This window comes from Schistocerca piceifrons, chromosome 8, assembly GCF_021461385.2.
Source record: "Schistocerca piceifrons isolate TAMUIC-IGC-003096 chromosome 8, iqSchPice1.1, whole genome shotgun sequence".
Classification (NCBI taxonomy): domain Eukaryota; kingdom Metazoa; phylum Arthropoda; class Insecta; order Orthoptera; family Acrididae; genus Schistocerca; species Schistocerca piceifrons.
In genome coordinates this window covers 279,762,189-279,786,657 of record NC_060145.1, presented here as the reverse complement: position 1 = coordinate 279,786,657, position 24,469 = coordinate 279,762,189, and the positions used below count along the sequence as shown (strand labels likewise).

Here is a 24,469-nt window from a genome sequence, read left to right as displayed (position 1 = left end):
CTCTGCGGTAATAACCATATTCCAAAGGGTTTACAATTTTCCTTGGCAAATGAATTTATATTAGTTTTGATTATTATTTCATAAATGAATTCAGAAATAAACACAGTAGACAATACTAGATTTTGTAATTAACAATAGAAATTTTTAGTGTGCTAAATAATTTGTAATTTACACTTTCTCTAAAAAAAATAATTTTAACTGTACATTCAGTGCTAGTACTTATCAGTTGTTACATCAAAAATAAAGTAATTCCTTTTCATAAATTTTAGGTTGAAATATAACACATTGTGTATAAAGCGCTGGCAGGTCGATAGAAACACAAACAAACACATACATACACACAAAATTCTAGCTTTTGCAACCAATGGTTGCTTCGTCAGGAAAGAGGGAAGGAGAAGGAAAGACGAAAGGATGTGGGTTTTAAGGGAGAGGGTAAGGAGTCATTCCAATCCCGGGAGCGGAAAGACTTACCTTAGGGGGAAAAAAGGACAGGTATAGACTCGCACACACACACATATCCATCCGCACATACACAGACACATGTCTGCTTGTGTCTGTGTATGTGTGGATGGATATGTGTGTGTGTGCGAGTGTATACCTGTCCTTTTTTCCCCCTAAGGTAAGTCTTTCCGCTCCTAGGATTGGAATGACTCCTTACCTTCTCCCTTAAAACCCACATCCTTTCGTCTTTCCCTCTCCTTCCCTCTTTCCTGACGAAGCAACCATTGGTTGCGAAAGCTAGAATTTTGTGTGTATGTATGTGTTTGTTTGTGTTTCTATCGACCTGCCAGCGCTTTCGTATGGTAAGTCACATCATCTTTGTTTTTAAATATATTTTTCCTGCGTGGAATGTTACCCTCTATTATATTCATATTGTGTATAAAATTATATGAAAGTGTTCAGATAAAAATGACCTGTCCAAAATTTGAAAAATAATACTGGTATCAACAACTGCTGTTGAGGAAAAGTAATGCTAGAGGCGGATGTTCCATTGCAAGTTCTTAGTTTGTGCATTGGACTGTTATTCTTTAACATTTGTAAGGATAAAACTATACTTGTATCACTTTAGATCACTTTATTTTTATAAGCAGTACTAGGTAATCATGAATCAGTTTGTATGCACTTAGAAATCTCTTTGCATTTATCTGCAGATGTGGTTGCTTACCTTGCATGCTTTCACACCTTACTATCCAGTGGCATAATCTTTTGTCACAATGCAGCTGAGATTGAGTGTGCAGTAGGAATATTGTACAAAAATAATTACTAAATGTCTTGCAGAAACCTCTTTAGGGATTTAGAGTGTCAGTAATGTTACTTTGGGGATAATAACAAGAGTGAAGTTAGAATGAACTGTGAAGTTCATCACCACAGCATTAACAGGAAGAATTAAATCAGTATAGACAATGCACTTCTACCTAGGCTTCAAAATGAATATCATGTTCTGGTGAAAAAGTCTATAATACGTTGCCAGTAATCATTATGCAGCAAACTGAAAATCCCCATATATTGAAAACTGAAGTAAAACAGAACATTACTAACTACTATTTCACTTTAGCAGAATACGAGGGGTACATGGAAAGTAAGAATACAGCAATTGTTAAAAATCAAAAAATGAATACATTTTAATGAATCTTATGTGGTAGGTGCCACCAGTAATTGCATATCCTCATCATCTATCGTCTGCTCGGCCTCCTGAAGCCACTTTGTCACAATTTCCATGACCTCCTCACTGTTTGCAAAGCACTGTCCACCAAATAACTCCTTCCATTTAGTGGAAAGATCATTATCCAAGGGTGTCAGATCAGTGGAGAACGGTGGATGAGTCACAGTGTCTCATCCAAATGACACGCTCAAGTCATGAGAGAGCTGTGAAGTATAAGGTTTGATTTTGTCATGAAGGAGTGACACACCAAAAGTCAGCATTCCCCTCCTTTCGACTTTGATTTTTTTTCTGAATTTGTGTATGGTCTCACAGTATGTCCCTACATCAATGGCAGTCCCTTTTGGACATGAAATCGACCACAAAATCCCTTTTTGCTCCCAAAACATGGATACCATGTTTTTCCTGTTTGAAGATTGAATTTTGAATTTTTTAGAGGATATGTATGACACCATTCCAGAGATTTTCTTTTTTACTCAGGAGTACAGTGACACACCCATGTTTTGTCCTCAGTCACCATTGAGTCAAGGAAGGGTTAACCCATAGTTTGAAAACATTTAAGAAATATGAATGCAGCCAACATGTGGTTTTCACAGTGTTCCGCAGTCAATATTTTTGGCATCCACAGTGCACACAACTTCTTAAACCCATGTGTTTATGACATGATTCCACCCAGACTTCATGAGACATGTGCAAAACTTTCTTCAAGGGGTTCAAGAGTCACACACCGATCATTGTGAACCTTTTTTTCAACCTGCTACATAAGCTCTTCAGAAATGAGACACGGTCGCCCAATTTTTTCTTTGTTGTGGGTGTTGGTATGGCCTTACTTAAACATCCTAATTCACATTGGTAACATGTTGATGAATCATTACATCAGCTCTGTAGCTGGGGGTTGACATTGACCACCAATTTATTACACAACATGAGGAACCGAATGACTGAATGAATCTCACACATGCTGTAGATGGGGTAAATGGAGAGCACACGGGATGACGCATTATGCTTCTGTGACAAATTGCATAACTGAGTGAGGCACTCATTGGTGTTATAAGACCATTATCGACCCCTCTATATGCCACAGGTGCCAACTCCTTACGTCTTACATTTGTTTGTAGGCGATGCCTTCAAAGTAGAAGTAATTGTGGGAGAGGGTGTAGTTGGCCATGGTAAGAGGGAGGAGACTGTAGGTTTGCTTGTCAGTCAGGTACTGGGAAAGGCAGTGTTCAATAGCAGCAGTGCAGTGACATTGGGGACATTTATGTAGAAGAAAGTGGCATCAAAAGAGACAAGCAGGGTGCTCGGTGGTAAAGGAACAGTAACTTTGGAGAGTTGGTGGAGGATATGGTTGGAGTGTATTTTATATAGGATGATAGGTTGCAGGTAATAGGCTGAAGGAGTTAGTCCACAGAGGTAGAGATTCTCTCTGTGGGGAACAGTAACCAGCCACAATAATATGTCCTACTTGGATTTGTGTATTTTAGTAAGCTTGTACATAGAAGACAGAAGAGTAGTGAGTAGTGGGGATGAGAAGAGAGGTAGACACAGGGGGGAGGCTCAGAGGTGGACCTAAGAATTTGAGGAGAGACTCAAGATTCTGTTGGATATCTGGAATGGGTCAGGAAATTCTGGAAAGTTCACAGGGTACGATTTTGGGCCAGTTGGGGGTGGATAATAGTTGTATCGAAGATTAAATTGAATCAAGCTGGGTTCAGTATTGGTTTTAAGGTCTGATTGTGTTTGCTCCACTATAGAGATTGTCTTCCTTCTCTACCCGCAACGTATCCTTCATTCCTGTAACCCATCTGGCCTCAACCTCCTTTAGTCCCTGTGCTCTACCTACCTATCACATTCCCTGCTCACACTGCAGTAATGCACAAGCCTTCTATCCTACTAGGACATACATAGTTCTTTCCCCTTCTGTACTTCTCTCCTCTCCTCTTCCTACTCTACCCCTCCCCCCCTCCTCAATCACACCCTCAACCCCAGCATCCCCCCCCCCCTCCCCAGACACACAAAGCTGTACCTGAAAGTCCTATAGAAGGCAGCAAAGTCCCCTTCTTTGAGTCTCGGTTTAGCACTCAGTTGTAATCTGCCACTGCAGAGTGGAAAATTCATTCTCAAACCCTATCCCGTTCTCTGTCATGTCCCTGTATGCTCCCATAGGCAACATTAGCATCTTTTTCCACCCCTACTCTGTGATCCCTTCCTCTATTCTCCCCAGGCCTCTTCCATACCCCCACTACCCAATCCAGTTGGACTGCTGCTCACCTCACACACACAGTTGCAAGTTAGGCCTTAGCATCAGGAGATGACAGTGGCCATCTATCTGTGAGTTGTGCTTCAGTGAATGTGTGTGAGCTGTGCTTATGGAAATGTGTGTGTTTTTTCTACTTCTGGTGAAGGAACAAAGTCCAAAAGCTGAGCATTTGTAGCATTCTGTTTTCATTGTGCCTGTCTGCAATTAAACATCTCCTCTGTGTTGTGAGTAGAAAGGTGTCCTTTTCATATTATCTCTATTCCATCCTGGACTTTCCTTTATTTAAATGGAAATGAAGTTTGATTAATGTTGTTGTTGTGGTCTTTAGTCCAAAAACTGATTTTACACAGCTCTGCATGCTAGACTATCCTGTGAAGGCTTCTTCATCACCATATAACTAATGTAACATGTAACTGTTTGAACTTGTTGACTGCATTCACTGCTTAGTCTTCAGGTACAATTTTTAGCCCACTCACTTCTCTTCATTAACAAATTGACATTTCTTTCATGACTCACAACATGTCCTATTAACCAAACACTTAATTTAATTAAGCTGTGACATAAATTTCTTTTTTTTCTGAATTTGATTCAGAGCCTCCTCATTAATTAGTCTACCCTCTCATCTTCAGCATTCTTCTGCAGTGCCCCATTTCAAAGGTTTCTATTCTCTCTTTGTCTGAACTGCTGATCATTTGTGTTTCACTTCTGTACAAGGCTCCATTTCAGATACCTTCAAGACTTCCTAATAATTTAATTTGTATTACAGTTAACAAATTTCCCTTTTTTGGAAGTGCTTTTCTTTCAATAGTCAGGCTACATTTTATATCCTTTCTATTTTGACCATTGTCAGTTAATTTGCTGCTCAAATAGAAATACTTTTCTAAAACCTTTAGTGTTTCCATTTCCCAATTATGTTTTAATTCAACACTATTCCATTACCTTTGAATTACTTTTCTTTATGTTTGTCTTACGATCTCTTTTCAAGCGATTATCCATTCCATTCAGCTGCTGCTCCAAGTCTTTACAGTATCATTGTCAAACTTCAAAGGCTTTATTTGTTCTCTCGTAACTTCAGTTCCATACCAAATTTCTCCTTGGTTTCCTTTGCTGCATGCACAACGTACTGATTGAAAAGTACCAGGGTAGGCTACAACCTTGTATCAGTCTTGTATCAGTCTCATGTATACCGCCACTTCACTTTCATGTCCTTTGGCTCTTATTACTACAGTCTGGTTTCTGTACAAGTTATAGACACTTTTCGTTCCCTCTATTTTATTCTTGCAATTTTTGAAAATTTGAGAGAGTGCAGTCCAGTCAGCATTGTCAGAAGCTTTCTAAAGATGTATAAATTATTTAATGGTAGTTATTTTAATTGATTCAACTTTGGGTTCTTAATGAAGCACTGTATTTTGTATTAACTAAACAAAACAGTTTTCACCCTTGTTTCACAGACTTTATTATTACTATACAACCTATGTTTCAGCTTTTAAGCCCATTTTCTAACACATAACTGATCCCAAAGATGAGAACCAAACGAAACACTGCAAGTCTTTATACTATCAATTCTTGGCTTAAAATGTAAATGTTATATCTTTTAACAATTTTGACAAAATTATGTATGTGTTTACAAAATTAATTATGACATCATGTATAATAACTATGACTAAATGTGTTTACAAATTCATTAGGGAGCATTTATAATAACTATGAGTGCTGTTGTAAATGCTGTCCCAATTAATTTTGTAAATACATTCAGTCATCTGAGAGGGGATGGTGAGGGGGGGGGGGGGGGGGGGGGGAAGAGGAAAAAAAACTGGAATAACATTGCCATGGATGGAGCTTGTGTAGTATGCATAACAGCTGCTAGAAGTGTTTTATGTAACTCATTGCCAGTTCAGTGCCAACTGGGTTTCTGACCTGGCTATTCTGTTCATCTGCAGTCATTGTTTTTGCTAGCACTGTTCTATTGTTGTTTCATTTTTTATGAGGCAAGTTTAAGTAAACAATGTGCAGCTGTGAAATTTTGTTTTCTACTCAGTAAAAATGCTGCTGAAACTGTATTAGTGTTGGAAACAGCTTACCAAATGACTCTACGGGAAAGCTCAAGTGTACAAATGGTTTGCTGGATTGAAAATGGCAACATGTTGATAGATGGCAACATGTTGATTGATGACAAAGCTCATTCTGGACGTCAGTCAGCTGCCCAAATTGACCAAAAACTTGAAAAAATTCAAGAGCTTGTGCTCATAGACCATCAGCAGACTATCAGATCTTTTATTTGGAAGTTTTAAGAAGGTTGCACTGCAGTGTTAGTCAAAAAAGACCTGATTTGTGGCAGACAAGAGACCTGGTTCTTCCACCACGACTATGCACCTGCATACGCAGCCATTTCTGTTAGAGAGTTTTTGGCTAAAAATGGCATGGTTCTGCGGCCCACAGCACCTTGCTCACCTGACTTGCCTCCGTGCAACTTTTTATTTCCATCCAGGAAAAGGGGCATGAAAGAACACTAATTTGACAGCATTGAAGAAGTCAAGAAAAAAATGAAGGAGAGCCGTCAGCCATTTCTAAGGGTGACTGCAAAAAATGTTTTGAAGAGTGGAAGCACTGGTGGGACAAATGTATTAGTTGTAATGGAGAGTATTTTGAAGGGGGTAAGGTTCTTTTGAAAGCAATTTGAAAATCTATAGCTTTTAAAAAAATAATACCTTTTATTGGTTACCCCCTCACAGCTATTGTAAATGCTATCGTAACGAAATTTGTAAATACACATGTAATGTTGTCAAAATTGTCAACAGAGATAACTTTTATAGTTTAAGACAAGAATCAATAGCTTAAAAAGTTGACATATTTATCTTCATTTTGGGTCTCATCTTTGGGATCAATTATGTCCTAGAAAATGGGCTTATTTTCTAGATCTATATATTCCTTTCTCTTGTTTTATGTGCTGCATTTTTATATTTTTTTCCTTTCATGGGCTAAATGCCCTTGAATTGCCTTAACAGTTTTCAATCAGGTTTGAGATCTCTGTTTTACCTTCATATAATAAATCTGAAAACCCTCCAGTGTCTCTTCCTTGTATACAACCTTCTTTTGTGATTCCTAAACTAAGTGTTATCAGTGGGTTGATTATGTTATGTACAAAATTGTATCAGACAGCTTTTCTGTTCCATTCCTCCCCCCCCCCCTCCCCCCAGTCCATGTTCTCCTACTAATCCTTCTCCTCCATTTCCTACCATCAAATTCCAGTCTTCCATCACAACTAAATTTTTGTCATCCTTTAAACTGTGTGCTGTGTGAATAGTATTTTTTTCCAGTCTCTCTGTGGATCTAGTTGGCAAATAAACATATACTACTGTGGTAGATGTTGGCTGCTTGTCTATCTTGGGCTATGATGATATTCTCACTATCCTGTTCATATTAGCTTACCTATATTCTTATTTTCTTACTCCTTATGAAGTGTAATCCTACATTATCATTACTTGATTTTGTATAATAACCCTCTATTCACCTGGACCAGAAGTCCTATTCTTTGTGTTACAGCACTTTGCTAATTCTACTAGTACCTAAATTCAACCTATCCATTTCCAATTTTATATTTCACCAGCCTACCTAATCTGATTAAGGGATCCAACATTCCACACATCAAATCATAGAATGCCAGTTTTGTTTTTTCCCTGATAACATGATCCTTACTTGTAGTCTCCCAGAGATTGATTTGATTTTGATTTATTTCGTGTTCCATAGGTCCAACTGTGTTGGATACACAAGGACGTGGAACGAGTCAGTTTTTTACAAATACAATCTGATAATCTTATAGCATATACAGAAATTTGAGTACATAATTATATAAAAATTTATACAGTAAATTCTTTGGGCAGCAATATAGAAAAAGAAAATACATATTTTCGTTAGAATCATTAAAACACTACAGAAAGCATATACGGAGCACACACAGTTACAGAGCTCAGGTTAAATAAAATTCGATAGTGGCATTATGTCAACTTGTATTATATAAAATTAAAATATTACAATTTATTTAGTTAAAAATTCATCTAGACTGTAAGAAAGCTTTTTCTAGCAAAAATATTTTTAGAGCTTTCTTAAACTCACTATTGTTGTGAATCTTTGTCTTTATTTCGGAGGAAGAGCATTGAAGAGTTTTGCTCCAGTGTATTGGACACCCTTTTGTGCCAGGCTCAAATTTCTGAGTTCACTGTGTATGTCATTCTTCCTCCGTGTGTTATGCTCATGATAATTACTGTTTGGTTGAATTATATCTATATTTTTACAAACAAAACACATGAGAGAAAAATATATTGGCATGCAGTTGTGTATATTTTAAGATTACGAAAACTATTTCTACATGAGTCTCTTGGGCGCAATCCACATATAATTCTTAAAGCTCGCTTCTGTGCAATGAACACTTTCCTTGCTAATGGCTGGTTGCCCCCAAAAATTAATTCCGTACTCAATGAGGCAATGAAAATAGCCATAATATGCCACTTTTGCAGGTGTTAGGTTCAACACATGGTAGTGACAACCCGTAAAGCATAGGTAGCAGAGCTAAGCCTCCTTACAGAGATCAATAATATGTGAAGACCAGTTCATTTTCTTGGCAATGTGCACTCCAAGAAATTTTGTTGTTTCCGTTCCAACTATTGGTTTGATTACCACATGTCACACTTATCTCTCTCTCTTTTTCTGTTTTTGTACAGAATTGGATAAAGCTGGTCTTGCTGGAATTTAATGTGAGACCATTCACTTTGAACCAATTAACCATATCTGAGAGTATGTGATTAATGAGTTCCTCAAGATTGTTGTCTGTTCTACTGCTCATAAAAATTGTGGTATCATCAGCAAATAATGTAAATTTACATGGCAGGCTTGTACATGATGGTAGATCGTTTATAAAAATCAGGAATAATAGTGGCCCAAGAATTGAGTCCTGGGGCACTCCACATGTAATGGAACTCCATTCAGAATCTGAGGAAGTGTCACATACTCCACCCGAGCTATTCAACACAACTTATTGTTTTCTGTCTTGGAGGTACGACTGTAGCCAATTGCCTGCAACACCACTTATTCCTACTAATTTTTCTTTTTGCAAGAGAATCTGGTAATCAACACAGTCAAACGCTTTGGATAAATCACAGAAGACACCAAGTGCTAGCATTTTTTCATTAAGAGTTTCTAGGACCTCATTTGCAAGTGCGTAGACTGCATCTTCTGTTGAACGGCCCTTTTGAAAGCCAAACTGGCTCTTACTGAGAACTTCGTTCTTCATGAGATGATCAGTAATTCTTACATGTATTAGCTTTTCTAGAATTTTGGAGAAAGCTGTCAGCAAAGAGATAGGTCGATAGTTAGTTAGTTCATCTTTATCACCCTTTTTGTACAGGGGCTTCACAATGGCATACTTAAGTCTACTGGGAACAACACCTTTCTGAAGGGAAGTATTGAAAATATGACAGAGAATGTCCCTTATCCACACACAAGAATATTTCAATAAATTACTAGATATATTATCAACCCCTGCAGAATTCGTACTTTTTAGAGACATGATGGTTTTTTGAATTTCTTCTACAGTGACAGGATTAAGGTGCATTTCTGAAATTGTGTTTGAATATACGGCTTGACAAAGAGTTACAGCTTCATCAACATCGGGCTTGCAACCAATCTGTTGAGTTACTGATAAGAAGTGTTTATTAAAAATCTCAGCCACTGTTTTGGGGTTATCTACTAGGATACCTTCATATCTGATATTATTTATATCTTCTTTACTTGTTGTATCTCTTCCTGTTTCTTTTTTTACAATGCTCCAAATTGCTTTTATTTTATTATTAGAATTATCTATTTTCTTCTCATAATAAAGGGCTTTTGATTTCTGTATTAGTTTCTTCAAAATTTTACAGTATATTCTATAGTATTCCCATTTTTCTACAACTTTACAGAATCTTATTGCAGCATAAGTTTCCCTTTTGGTTTTACATGACTGTTTTATACCTTTTGTAATCCAAGGCTTGCTTACAGAATTGGAAGCCCTGTTTCTGACCCATTTCTTGGGAAATATTTCTTCAAAAAGAGCACAGAATTCATTTATAAAACAGTTAAATTTAGTATCAACATCATCATGGCTATATACTAAAGACGAATCCATTTGCTGCAACCTGTGGTTGAAAGTTCCTTTCGCCTCTTCATTAATTACTCTTATGAATTTCCACCGAGGAAATTCTTTTTTGAACAGATTAACGTCATAAATAGTGAGAATTTGTCCATCATGATCTGAAAGCCCACTTATAACCCGCCTGACAATATAATTCTGATGTCTATTTACATCTAAAAAAATGTTGTCTATCGTAGTTTGGCACTCGGATGTAATTCTTGTTGGGAAGTTTATTACTGATGTCAGATTGTGTAAGGTCATCACAATCTCAAAGTCTATTTTATTCTTATTTTCTGTCAAAAAGTTTATATTGAAATCACCTAATACTACAATATCCTTCGCTTTTGAAAGTAACCATGACAGTAGGAGTTCCATTGAATTCAGAAAAGTTTTTATGTCACCTGAAGGAGCCCTGTAGACAGCCAACACTATTATTGGGTATAATTTAGTTGTTATTTCTGTGGCACATGCCTCAAATTGTTGTTCCACACAATATTTCTTAATATCTATAGCTTTGTATGCTACACTATCCTTAACATAAATTGCTACTCCACCTTTATCTTTACTTTCCCTACAGTAGTATGTTACTAAAGTATAACTTACTATAGATGGCAAGGCACATTTATCAGTAACATGGTGCTCAGTTAAGCACAAAATCTGGGCATTATTTATACTGTCCTTTTCACTAATGTTAATAAGGAGTTGATCTGTTTTGTTTAAGAGGCCCCTTATGTTTTGATGAAAGAACGAGATGGCTTCCTCTTGCTTTTTCATTCTATTAGTGCTGTTACCTGACTGAGAATCCATTGGAGTCTGCCTTGAGACAGGAGAGAGGAGACACCTGACACTACCTACTGTTGTCCCTTCTTTTTCTTCAGGCCCACACATAAAAAATCGTTGAGATGAGAAGGAGGCTCAGCATTTCTTCTGTCCAACAGCCTTCTATTTGTTGTTGTTGATGGTGGTGCTGTTTCTGACACTTCAAATGTTGGTTCTACCACTACTGCTGTGTTTCCTTGTGAACTTGGAGTCTTCTCATTTTTGTTATTTTCGTCTAAAATAATACTTGGCTGATGAGGAACAGTAGTTCTTTTGTTGTTGAAATCGATGTCCACTGTTCTTTCTGTTAAAATTTGGTCTTTTTTTACATGTTTTGCTGCTGATGATGAAGTTTCTAATGAATTTTTTTGAAGCGTTTTCGTTATGGAGTCAGGCGATGGCAATGCAATTATCGTTTTGGTTTTGAATTTATTTTGATGGTTTTTTATTACCCTGGTTATCAGGCTTGTCAGATATTCTTTCCCCAAGCCATTCAGGTGAAGTCTGTGTTGCGTGTGGAATCTACGTCCAATACTGCTTATATCAACGCATTTCACGTTTTTAAAATGTCTGCAGATTTTTGCAAACTGACTGTTGGCACTTTCTATTTCCCTGTTAACACATGACCATCTTACAAGATCATAGCGATGCGGAATATTGACAAGTATTACGTTAGTGTGAGTGAGGTTCCTCAGACACTGTTTAAGATCGCGCATTGCACTCGCTGTTTCATTTTTGTAGACATCGTTTGCGCCTCCCATAAGTACAACGAAGTCTTTATCATGCAGATTTTTTGCCTCTGCGGATTCGGTCATTTTTTTAATTTTGCTAAGTGGGGCTCCCAGTTTCACTATACCACACGAAAATGTTTTAGTTGTTTCTTTTAGTTTACTCGGAAGTCCACGACCATGACTGTCTGAAAACACAAACAGTTTCCTGTTATTGGAGTTCACAATTTGCGAATCGTTTTGTATTGTTTTACTACACACTTCGACACAAATTTTGGTTGGCACATTTATATTGACCTCCTTCACAGTTGATTGCGTCAGTAAATTTTCTTCTCTTACCTTATTCTCCAAAGTGCCTTTTTGCTTTTCCCATTGTTCATGCGAACTGTAAGTTGCATTTTCACTATCGGTGATCGAAAGTACTTGAAATGTGTTTTCGTGCACAAAGCTTGCGTAACTTTCGCAGGTTTTCCGAATTTGCACTTTGGACTTGCTGTTCTTGTACTTTACATTAGACCACTTTTCCGTAACGGACGAACTATCTCGCACAAGTTTTAGCGTGTTCAGTTCACTATTTTCTTGTTGTATTTTCGAAATGTCCGTTTTCAAACTGCTGATTATGAACTGTAAGCTCGTTATGCGTTCATTCAGTTTCTTGATTTCATCTTTACAATTTTCACACGATTTCTTTTTTACGGCAAAATTTAAGATTTTCTGGAAGGACACTTGCTTAACTTTTACTGTAGCCGCCGTCTTAGAACCCATGTGTGACCACTTTACCCCCAAAATATTTTTTGGAGAGGATCAGATTAGTCAGTTATCCATAACATTTCCCATTCATGTACTGAAAAGGCTCTTTCCCCTCTTCAGGAACTGTAAGCTAATTTTGTCTCTCCATGGGTACCCCTCCATTCTGGTTGCACCTACTGTAGGGCTATCTGAATTACTGAGGTACACAAGTGATCCCACGTGGGAAAGGTCCGTGGTTCATTGGAGGGTTTTGTTAAATATACATAAATTAAGTGATCTAAAAGTAATTTCCACAATTGTCAATAAGAGTAGATTAGCAGTGTTCATACTTTGTTGTTAATCTGCATCATGTTAACTCCTCTTCAGCAGTTGCTTCTGCCTATTAATGTATAATTGGACTCATTCCACATCATTGAAGGTTGTACCTCAAGGTGGGATTTACAAAAAATTATTTATGAATTAATGATTCGTGAAAACAATTTCTATTTCAAGTACCTCATTTCATGCCTATTTTATGATTTTCTTTCCTAGTCATAAGATATGTTTTTCTGTCTCTAAAAATATAATGATAATATTATGAAAGTGATTATTGATACTCATCATACAGAGGAGATCTTAAGTCACAAATAGCACAACAAAAGGGCTGCTATACATTTAAGCTCTCAGACAAAAGGCCTTCTTCAAAATATAATATATTATTGACATTGCTGCAAAAATTTTTAAATCTCACGTTTCCTAGGCAGTAACCATTTCTGTACCAGACAACGTGTATTTTTTTGTTTTTGTATGCTGGTTGTAGTGCAATTTTCAATTGAATATCTTCATGTTTTTTAAGTAAATGATAAATGATTTTGCACTGTTACTCTAGCATGGAATATCTCTTATGCACTCAATTCTAAGATTCTATCCCATACATTACTATTTCCAACTTAAGGTATGTTATTTACTGTATTATTTCATCATCTGTGTTTTGACACTTCATCTCCTCTTACAGTCACTTGCTGGTATGTTTCCCACAATTTTAGTTCTTTTTTATAGCTAGTACTACATCTACAACTTTAGATTATATTATATATCTCTTGCTGTTTTGTAAATAATCATATAATTCCTCTTGTTCAATAACTCTTCTCGTAGTATTGGATCGATCACTCTTGTCTCAAAATACCTGTAACTGTTAATAAATGGATGATGGTGTGTAAAACCTGTTATTTCAGTGCAGTGATTTGTTTTGGTTTATTGAATAAACTGTACTAAAAAAATAAAATGATTTGCAAAAGTCCTCTAAGGCTAAATAAAGGAGACTTCAGATTTTCTGTGTTTATATTTATACTATTGTTTGTATATGTATATTACTATTAATTTGTTTCACAGTGTAAGGTAATTTACAATTTCTGTTTCATTTCTATTACTTGTGTGTTCATTGTGCTTGTTAATCAAACCAATTTGGATGTCCATTTTCTGCAGGTGAAATCAGTGTGTCAGTGTGTAAAAATATTACATCACCAAAATACTTCAGCAGCCCATTTCCAACAACCAAAATTGTGGCCAGGCAGGATTCCATTGGAACTTTGCGCACATTACAGTTCTCTGGTCAATATTCTGTTTCTGATTGTGGAGGAGTAATACTTGGACCTGAGGCAAATATTACAAGTCCTGGTTACCCTTCACCACCATCCAAAAACATTCATTGTGCATGGGCTGTCACATATCCTGAAGGACAACGGATTAAGGTAAACTTATTCAGATTTTTCATCGTCCCCTGTTTTTTTGAGGAGTCAAAAAGCAATGTAAACAGTTAAATACTTTAGCACATCTTGTATGTGTAATAAGATTCCAAAGAAAGAAATATCTCTTCCTTCCTTACTTTCTCTTCATTTTTCTGTTCCCATTTTTATGTCATTAATCTTGATTTTTTACTGCGATATGTCAAGCAGCAGCAAATACCACCATCAAATGTTTTTTAAATGTGAGATTATGAACCTGTTGCCAAACCAACAAAGAATTAGTCATAGAATTCAGACAATCTCTTCGAAACATGATGCAAAGCTTTCACATTACTGATTTTCCACTTTCCTGTTGCTATTTTATAACCTAGAATTTCACATAAATATAAAACTGATCTTCCCCGAGGTTGGCTTCTACCAGTTTTTCCATTCATCTGTAAATAATCTTAGAAAATAGATTAAGGAAAGGCAAACCTATGTATCTAGCATTTGTAGACTTAGAGAAAGCTTTTGAAAATGTTGACTGGAATACTCTCTTTCAAATTCTGAAGGTGGCAGGGGTAAAATACTGGGAGTGAAAGCCTATTTACAATTTGTACAGAAACCAGATGGCAGTTATAAGAGTCGTGGGGCGTGAAACGGAAGCAGTGGTTGGGAAGGGAGTGGGACAGGGTTGTAGCCTATCCCTGATGTTATTCAATTTGTTTATTGAGCAAGCAGTAAAGGAAACAAAAGAAAAATTTGGAGTAGGAATTAAAATCCATGGAGAAGAAATAAAAACCTTTAGGTTCGCCGATGACATTGTAATTCTGTCAGAGACAGCAAAGGACCTGGAAGAGCAGCTGAATGGAATGGACAGTGTCTTGAAAGGAGGATATAAGATGAACATCAACAAAAGCAAAATGAGGATAATGGAATGTAATCGAATTAAATCAGGTGATGCTACGGGAATTGTTTAGGAAATGAGACGCTTAAAGCAGTAAACGAGTTTTGCTATTTGGGGTGCAAAATAACTGATGATGGTCGAAGTAGAGAGGATATAAAATGCAGACTGGCAATGGCAAGGAAAGCGTTTCTGAAGTTGAGTATAGATTTAAGTGTCGGGAAGTCGTTTCTGAAAGTATTTGTATGGAGTGTAGCCATCTATGGAAGTTAAAAGTGGATGATAAATAGTTTAGACAAGAAGAGAATAGAAGCTTTCAAAATGTGGTGCTACAGAAGAATGCTAAAGATTAGATGGGTAGATCACATAACTAATGAGGGGGTATTCAATAGAATTGGAGAGAAGAGAAATTTGTGGCACAACTTGACTAGAAGAAGGGATCGGTTGGTAGGACATGTTCTTGAGGCATCAAGGGATCACCAATTTAGTATTGGAGGACAGCGTGGAGGATAAAAATCATAGAGGGAGACCAAGAGATGAATACACTAAACAGATTCAGAAGGATGTAGGTTGCAGTAGGTACTGTGAGACAAAGAAGCTTGCACAGGATAGAATAGCATGGAGAGCTGCATCAAACCAGTCTCTGGACTGAAGACCACAACAACAGCAACATAAAACTGATGGTGGTACTCAGTTGGTATTTCCAGTACGGACTACACGGTAACTGTACAAATCATAATGACTACTGATTTCCAGTCACAAATTTTATTTATTGTGACTAACTTGCCTATAAACAGGGAAACGCACACACACATTTATTCACACAAGCAGGCACACTTCACACACTCATGACCACCAACTCTGGCAGTTTGGACTGGAATGCCAACCTGGAGTTTCCATTGTTTCACTTGACTATAAATAAGATGATTTCATACTCTGTTACTCATAACATTTCACTGACTTCTACCTCCAGGTGTTATTTTGGTTTTTAGGTGTAGGTCACTAAACATAGTGTTGTTTGCTGGCTAAAATTAGTACTGACAAGCAGTCCACCAATGCTGAACAATGTCATTAGACTGTTTTTGTCCTCTAGCTGCCATCAGCCAACCTCCTAGAGTCTTCTTAGAGAGCATGTCTAATTCTTGTTATTCTACAAAGTACTGAAAGAAGGTGGAAGAACCAGAATAGAAAGTAATCTTATATGTGGAATAACCTCTTCTTCTTTGTCTTTTTCTACTTTATTCTTTTCAGTTCTGAGATTTGGGTAAAAGTACGATTTTTCTTCATTCCAATCATCTTTTTCTTAAAATTATCAGCACTTGTTTCATACTGTGTGATTTGTTTTTTACGACTTTTTTCACAAATTGGTTGTTATTTATTCTTTGAATGTATTTTTCTGCTTCCATGAGCCTTTCTGCATTCTCTCATTAATGTAGAATAACTTTAATTTGACCTTTATTTCACAGTTCGTTAATTGGTCTCTCTAAGACTGAGTTACTTGTTCTTGAAAATTTCATCTTGACTAACTATTTTATCTATCTAGTTTACTCATACATGTGAATGTGTGTTTTTCCTTCTCACCCGGTCCGGTAAGTCTCCTCTGACTTGGCGTTTTGGGGGATTTTTCCAAACTCTCCCCATTTCATACACCTCACCACACCTTTTCCTTCAGCCTTCTTCCTTCTCATTCAACCCTTATGCCAGAAAAAGGAGCCACTGGCTCTGAAAGCTTACAAATTTCGGTATCTTTAGAAGTGTGTTCTCCTGCCTTCAGTTGATGAGTAGATTATTTTTGTATCCATCCAATTATATATAGTTTACTTATGCAGCATGATTCACTGATCTATGTTGTACTGAAGTAACTGTTAAATCATGCAAAGTACCAACTGCACTAATGGACACAAGATTTCTGGCCGCTGTAAGGATTTGCATCAGCTGGGCAACTGAGAGATGGATTGCTCCCTAGGGAACTCAGATATCAAATTAAGAACTGTTGCATAACAGGTTTAACAATGTTAAAGGAATGGCCATGATAAATGAGTCCTGGTGTTGGTCTACACAGATACCATTAATAGTATACTGCAAGGAAAAGAAATTCACTAACTACTGAATTAAAATCATGGCCCCAGTGAATATAAGTTTATTATAATCATTCTCATTATGCACAAGTCATATAATGACATTAACGTTGATCTTAATGAAGCACATAGGGAAAACAACATGAAATGAGATATGATTAGCACTGGGTTAACTTGGCAAAGTTCCAGAAAAGGCATTAGGGTTCAGAACTAATTATCAGTCTAATAAATTAATCGCATAAAACATAGCCTTGGGTGGATACACGGTGATCATAGGATTGTACCAAATTGTGAAATGAAAATAGCATGCAAGTATTCTTGCTCCCCAAGTCATGGATAAGTCCTCACGAATATAATTAAGTGTCGGAAAATCTATAAACTTCAGTCAATGCTGTCAGATAATCTCACCATAATCGCTGTGTAGAAAGGTAAGCTGTGTACAATGCAAGTGACTTCTCTCAATTATCTCTCCTGTCCCAATTCAGAGCAGAGTCTTTACCATGAAGATAATTCTCCAGTGAAAAATGTACGCCAAACATTGGCCAATAACATAATTGTTAAGGGTCTGTCTAGCCAAGGAATCTATGAAAAATGATCTCCAATCAGCTGGCTTCCCACCAATGCTGTTTCTAGAGCATTCTGTGTCATGTTCCTACTACATTGATTGCTTTTTCAGTCAATCAGTATAATGTCTTGCCATGCCCAAAATTTCCAGAAAGTCAGCTTCTAGCTCCCACACTCTTAGACTTTTTAAAAAACACTCAATGAGCACATCTCCCACTTTTTGGTGGAAGAATTCTGCACCCCTGGGGCTAGTATTGTTTTGATTTCAACTCGCTTTCACTGGGAGAGAGAAAACACGTTAAACAAGGCAGAATAGTGTCGCTTCCCTTGGGATGGCAGGAGATAGGGATCTGTTCAAACTGCTCACCACTCCACCTGCATTCTGAGTACTCATTGAACTGAGTACAATGCTCTCTGCTAAGCATGCTTTTTGCCACCTAGGCCTGGTTGTAAAACTGCCATTTACTGGCTACAGGCAACTCTCCCATAATCCATTATTCTAGCATTTGACTAGATGCATGCTGCGTACACTGGCTGCCTATAGGTCATGGGAATAAATTTGCAGGGACTGACAAAATGGGTGGCTCAGATGTGTACTTGCACTACAGTTGACCTCAGTCACTACCCCTCCTCTTGTCGACAGGGGCTGATAAGTCTGTCTGTCTCTGAGGGAGTGTCACTGGAGGGATCTCAGCCTGCAGTCCCTGCTGTGGCTTATAACTGGCTCAAAAGACTGTGGCTCACAATTGATGTGTACTATTCCACATGTATAAATTCCTAATTGGTATAGAGAAGGTTCATAGATAGGAATAGACGGGTTGACTATTACAGTCACTGATATCATTACTGTAGTTAGCATCAAGCATAAACTGATTGACAGGAAGATAACTAATTGTGATTAATGGAATTTATGTAATAAATATGAGTTGTGTCAGACTGATAATGGACTGACAACTCTCAATTGTCATGTTTAATTGTTGACTCTGGTGTTATTTTGTATCTCAGTGTTCTGTGTTTAACACTTCAAATAATTTAGCATGTGTGCATTTTGTTGTCCATAATTGTTTTTGTTTTTATAATTGATGTCACAGTGTGAATAGGTGAAATGTATTGTGTGTTATACATTAATCATGAAGAATGTTCATGAAATTTACTGGAGATAATGGGAGAGACATTTTAAAGATACAGGTCATATATTGTATGAAGTGTTACTTTTGATGTGTTCTAGTGTCATAGCCATAAATGGAGAGATGTGCGATTGCTTCTGGCACAGTTGCTGAGGTTAAAGACTACATTGAAGTGGACGTGGGGACAGGTACCACTTGTGTGCAAGGTTGGGTTGTGGCAGTGGCTAATCTGCAGGACAGTGGCAGTTCAGATAAAAAACATTAAAAGTCACATATTTTATTAAATTGAAAGCAATTGCAATCATAGCAACACAGTGCAATAGCCATGTCCCCATTAAGCACATGGTGCTTGGCCAGGAATGGTGATACAAAGAGGTCGCTCATAGGAGATGCAAAGGTTGTGGAAGGCTGCCTGAGTACTTGCAGTGGATGACAGCCTCCAGTTGATGGATCTTGCTCTTGTGAGTCATGGCGCATCTCACTAGGGTGCCCATACCATTGCAGAAGGGTGAGTCTCATTCTCCTGGGCTCCTGGGCAGGAGTCTGCCTCAAATACTAGGAAACATACTTTGTAACACTACTTGGATTGCAGTGTTCTTGCACACAACACTCTCCATTTCCATTCTGTATACCTCATACATGATTCGTGATCCAGTGTTCATGAATCTGCATTACACGGTGTCATTTGGGTAGGTGGCTCTCCATCTAAGATAGGAGAGAGCCGCAAAGAACGAAACCGAGAATCTATATTGTGACATCCCAGGTCACAGTAGGTGAGCATTGTTTTTCGTGATATTGGTGTGCATGCTGTAGCATCCATTCTGCCGAAAAATGTCCTCCTTAGATTGCTAGGAACTGCTTCAGTGAGAGGATTAGGTCCAGCTTCCAGATGTTATGCACTCCTAGCAGTTTTTCTGGCCAGTACAACTGTGGCTATGTTACGTTTAACTAGGTAATCCCTGTAATGGTGATTGCAGGTAGAATGTCAGTCCCATTATGCCACAAACTGCCCCATTAATTAATAAACCACTGCAGTGAATTTCTCTTCTCGCATGTGACTAGCCTGCCTCTAGCATTTTGCTACCACCACTATGGTGTTGTACATAGTCTAGATTCAGTTTAGCTCTCTTTGTTGGAGGTAGAGTTGAGGCTCCAGGATGTCATGTGGACAGCTCTGCCTGCCTGTTTTGCCTAGGAGCAAGTGAGCTTCACATGTGCCTGTGCTAGTCTGAATCATTTGGGTTGAGCAAATTGTAATCCTGTCCCTCTGACAGTCATGGAGTTCCTCTGTCACCATTACTGCATGCCTGTTGACCTCCTTGATAACAGCAATATTTCCCGTGTTCTTACCTATACACATTTTCCTTAGGTTCTCAACCTTAATGAGCATCTATAGTTGTGCTTGGTACGTCCTAACATCCACTCTTGCAGTACGCTAGAATAGTGATAAATTTTGCTTGTTTGGCTCCTCAGTGAGTCCTGACTCCTGTTGTACCTCCTCCTGTGCCTTCCACAAACTTATCAGCTACTTCTCTGGTGCTAAGAGTGCTGAAATTAACTGTCTGTGTACTGCATTGTGAATGGCTTCGTGCAAACTGACCATTACTCGTGCAGCACAAATGCTGTTATGAACAATTTTAGTAACCTTGTAATTGTTACCCTGTGTCCAACACATCCACTCCAGTCTGCATAATGCCTAGATCACAGTTCACTGTGTCAACCAGTGGCTTCACATACTCCACTACCATACATACTCCACTACCTCAGTCTTCTTCCATAACAAGTGGATATCATTCAAAACCTCCTGTTACTGCAGATTATGCCAGTGCACCATCCTGTTATTCCCTTTTTTCATTACCTTAATTCTTTCCATGGTACCGTTCAGCTCCATGCTGTTGCTCTCATCCACTGTTCCGAACACGGTTTTTAATATCCTTCCACCAGCTTATAACCAACACCCCTTGCATTGCTGGAATGTGTGCTGCACCACATCTGTTCCATGCTGAATTTGTGCCCTTAATCATTCATAGGACTTGTGCATTTATTGTATTCCTACCACACTTCTCTGAATACACTTTTTCTCTCTGTATCATGTCACAGTGCTGAAGACACATTCTCCAGTATCCTCACCTCACTTCTCACCTTCCTTGCATTAAAAATTAGCATCAAAGTCCATTAATGATGGGTGGTAGCCACATACTATTGTCCGATAAACAGCACTCGGGTTTCCAGGCACTGATCTTGCAGCCCCCCCCCCCCCCCCTTCCATTCTCAGTGAACAGGTGAAGCACTGCCATGATTAGGACTCCTCACATCCTCAACTCCGACACTCTGCAATCTCATACCAGGGATCTGCAGTTACTCTCCCTCCCCCCTTCAGAAAGGTTTGTTGTCATGTAACTCACTTCTTCCACATACATTGACCATAAACCCCAGACATAAAACTACAACAACTGTGGCACACAAAAACTTTTTTTGTACCATGCTGCTTCCTGATAGCAAAATCTTCCAAACAACCACCAGTACCATAGCAGTGGTGATTTATAAAGAGAAGGGACATAACTTTATAAAATTTATAAACCAGAGGCATAGCAAGTTAAAGCATATATTAATTATTACTTACTGGATACTACATGTCAAAATTTTATGAAAACGTGATGAAAAAATTTTTTAAACCCCTACTGTGTACTGCCCACAAAGAAAGCTGGAATCCCCAGTAGTGGGTGATAAGAGACCAAATTGATCACCACTGCTCTACACTTAAATGCAGCCTAACTTCATAATCACATTACAGCATAATACAAAATACACACACAGGTCACGTAGCATCTTCGTACTCACTCTTTTTCTCACTTCCTTTCTCCTTTTTCTTTGCTGTGGGTGTTCATACTAATGGCAATGCATCTTGAGCACCTTTAAATGGCTGTAGGCATCCAGCGTGAACTGTCATTGTAGTTGGCAACTAAAGCTTGATGTCGACTGGTAATGTTGTTTTTATCACATGGCATAATCCCTTTTAACTTGTCCCAAACTTTTTATTTTTTTGCAGTGTAAGGGCTTGACAACATTACCAGTTGCCCTACCCTACAATGCGACAATTTCTCAGTGTATTTCCACACTACCTCTTGTCATTTTAGTGCTTTGCTGTTTGCCCTCTGTGCATGCCTCCACACCTCTCTTAGTATCTTGGAGAAATTGCGAACCATCTCTCAATCCCTACCAATTTCCAGTATATTATTAGCAAATGGTGAAGTAATCTTTCTTGCATATGCTACCAAATAAGGGAGTAGTGGAGTACTAAAGTGAAATTTTGAGATTAGGCTACCAAGGCAAATATTCCCCAATAATTATGGTGATCGTTTACATAGCAGCATCACATTCTACCAGTAGTATTATGCAAATGCTCTGTTCTTCCATTAGTTTGTGGGTGCAGTAGACTAGTCCTTAATTTCCAAATCTACATCTACATACATACTCCACAATCCACCATACGGTGCGTGGCATAGAGTACCTCGTACCACAACTAGCATCTTCTCTCCCTGTTCCACTCCCAAACAGAATGAGGGAAAAATGACTGCCTATATGCCCCTGTACGAGTCCTAATCTCTCTTATCTTATCTTTGTGGTCTCTCCGCGAAATATAAGTTGGCGGCAGTAAAATTGTACTGCAGTCAGCCTCAAGTGCTGGTTCTCTAAATTTCCTCAGTAGCGATTCACGAAAAGAATGCCTCCTTTCCTCCATAGACTCCCACCCGAGTTCCTGAAGCATTTCCGTAACACGCGTGATGATCAAACCTACCAGTAACAAATCTATCAGCCTGCCTCTGAATTGCTTCTATGTCCTCCCTCAATCCGACCTGATAGGGATCCCAAACGCTCAAGCAGTACTCAAGAATAGGTTGTATTAGTGTTTTATAAGCGGTCTTCTTTACAAATGAACCACATCTTCCCAAAATTCTACCAATGAACCCAAGACGACTATCTGCCTTCCCCACAACTGCCATTACATGCTTGTCTCACTTCATATCGCTGTGCAATGTTACGCCCAAATATTTAATTGACGTGACTTGTCAAGTGCTACACTAGTAATGGAGTATTCGAACATTACGGGATTCTTTTTCCTATTCATCTGCATTAATTTACATTTATCTATATTTAGAGTTAGCTGCAATTCTTTACACCAGTCACAAACCTGTCCAAGTTGTCTTGTATCCTCCGACAGTCACTCAACGACGGCACCTTCTCGTACACCACAGCATCATCAGCAAACAGCCATACATTGCTATCCACCTTATCCAAAAGATCATTTATGTAGATAGAAAACAACAGTAGACCTCCCACACTTCCTTGGGGCACTCCAGATGATACCCTCACCTCCGATGAACACTCACCATCAAGGACAACGTACTGGGTTCTATTACTTAAGAAGTCTTTGAGCCACTCACATATTTGGGAACCAGTCTCATATGCTCGTACCTTAGTTAGGACTCTGCAGTGGGGCACCGAGTCAAACGCTTTCTGGAAGTCAAGGAATATGTCATCCGTTTGATACCCTTCATCCATGGTTCGCAAGATATCACGTGAAAAAAGGGCGAGTTGCATTTCACAGGAGCGATGATTTCTAAAGCCGTGCTGATGCATGGACAGCAACTTCTCTGTCTCAAGGAAATTCATTATATTCAAACTGAGAATATGTTCGAGAATCCTGCAACAAACCAATGTTAAGGATCTTGGTCTGTAATTTTGAGGATCCATCCTTCTACCCTTCTTATATATAGGCATCACCTGCGCTTTTTTCCAGTCGCTCAGGACTTTACGCTGGGCAAGAGATTCACGATAAATACAAGCTAAGTAAGGAGCCAATGCAGTAGAGTACTCTCTGTAAAACCGAAATGGAATCCCATCAGGACCTGGCGATTTATTTATTTTCGACCCATTCAGCTGCTTCACAACCCCAGGGATGTCTATCACTATGTCCTCCATACTGGAATCTGTATGAGACTCAAACAGCAGTATGTCTGTATGATCCTCCTGCGCGAAAGATTTCTCAAATGCTAAATTTAAAATTTCAGCTTTCATTTTGCTGTCTTCCGTTGCCAGGCCAGACTGATCAGTGAGTGACTGGATGGAAGCCTTCGACCCGCTTACCGATTTTACGTAAGACCAGAATTTCCTTGGGTTTTCAGCAAGATCTTTTGCTAAGGTATGACAGTGGTAGTGGTTGTATGCTTCGCGCATTGCTCTTTTTACAGCAGCACGAATCTCTACTAACTTTTGCCTGTCCTCATTCTCCCGATCTTTCTTGTTACGCAAGTGCAACTGTCTTTGCTTCCTGAGCATTCTCTGAATTGCGCTGTTAAACCACGGTGGGTCTTTTCTGTCCTTAACCCACTTTTTCGGCACATACTTATCCAGTGTGTGATTCACAATGTGTTTAAAATTTGCCCAGAATTCTTCCACATCCATCGTACCGGAAGTAAATGAAGTCGGTTCATTTACTAAGTGGGATGCTGACAAGTGCTTATCTGCTCTTTCTAGTAAGAACACTCTCCTAGCCTTCTTGACCGATTTTTTAACTTTCGTGACCATAGTTGTAATGACAACATCATGATCGCTAATCCCTGTCTCAACACTGACATCATCGATGAGGTCTGGTCTGTTCATGGCTACCAGATCTAAAATATTTCCATTATGCGTTGGCTGTCGATTT

At 38.4% G+C, this 24,469-nt stretch overlaps 1 protein-coding gene across 1 annotated transcript in view; it reads left to right on the top strand.

The window, feature by feature from the left end:
- Positions 1-24,469, top strand: part of LOC124711575 (cubilin-like) — a gene marked incomplete in the record, with an annotated part of 644,865 nt that overhangs the window by 409,922 nt on the left and 210,474 nt on the right. Inside the window, 1 exon segment of the mRNA XM_047241722.1 lies at positions 13,848-14,113. Coding sequence (XP_047097678.1) covers positions 13,848-14,113 — 266 coding nt within the window.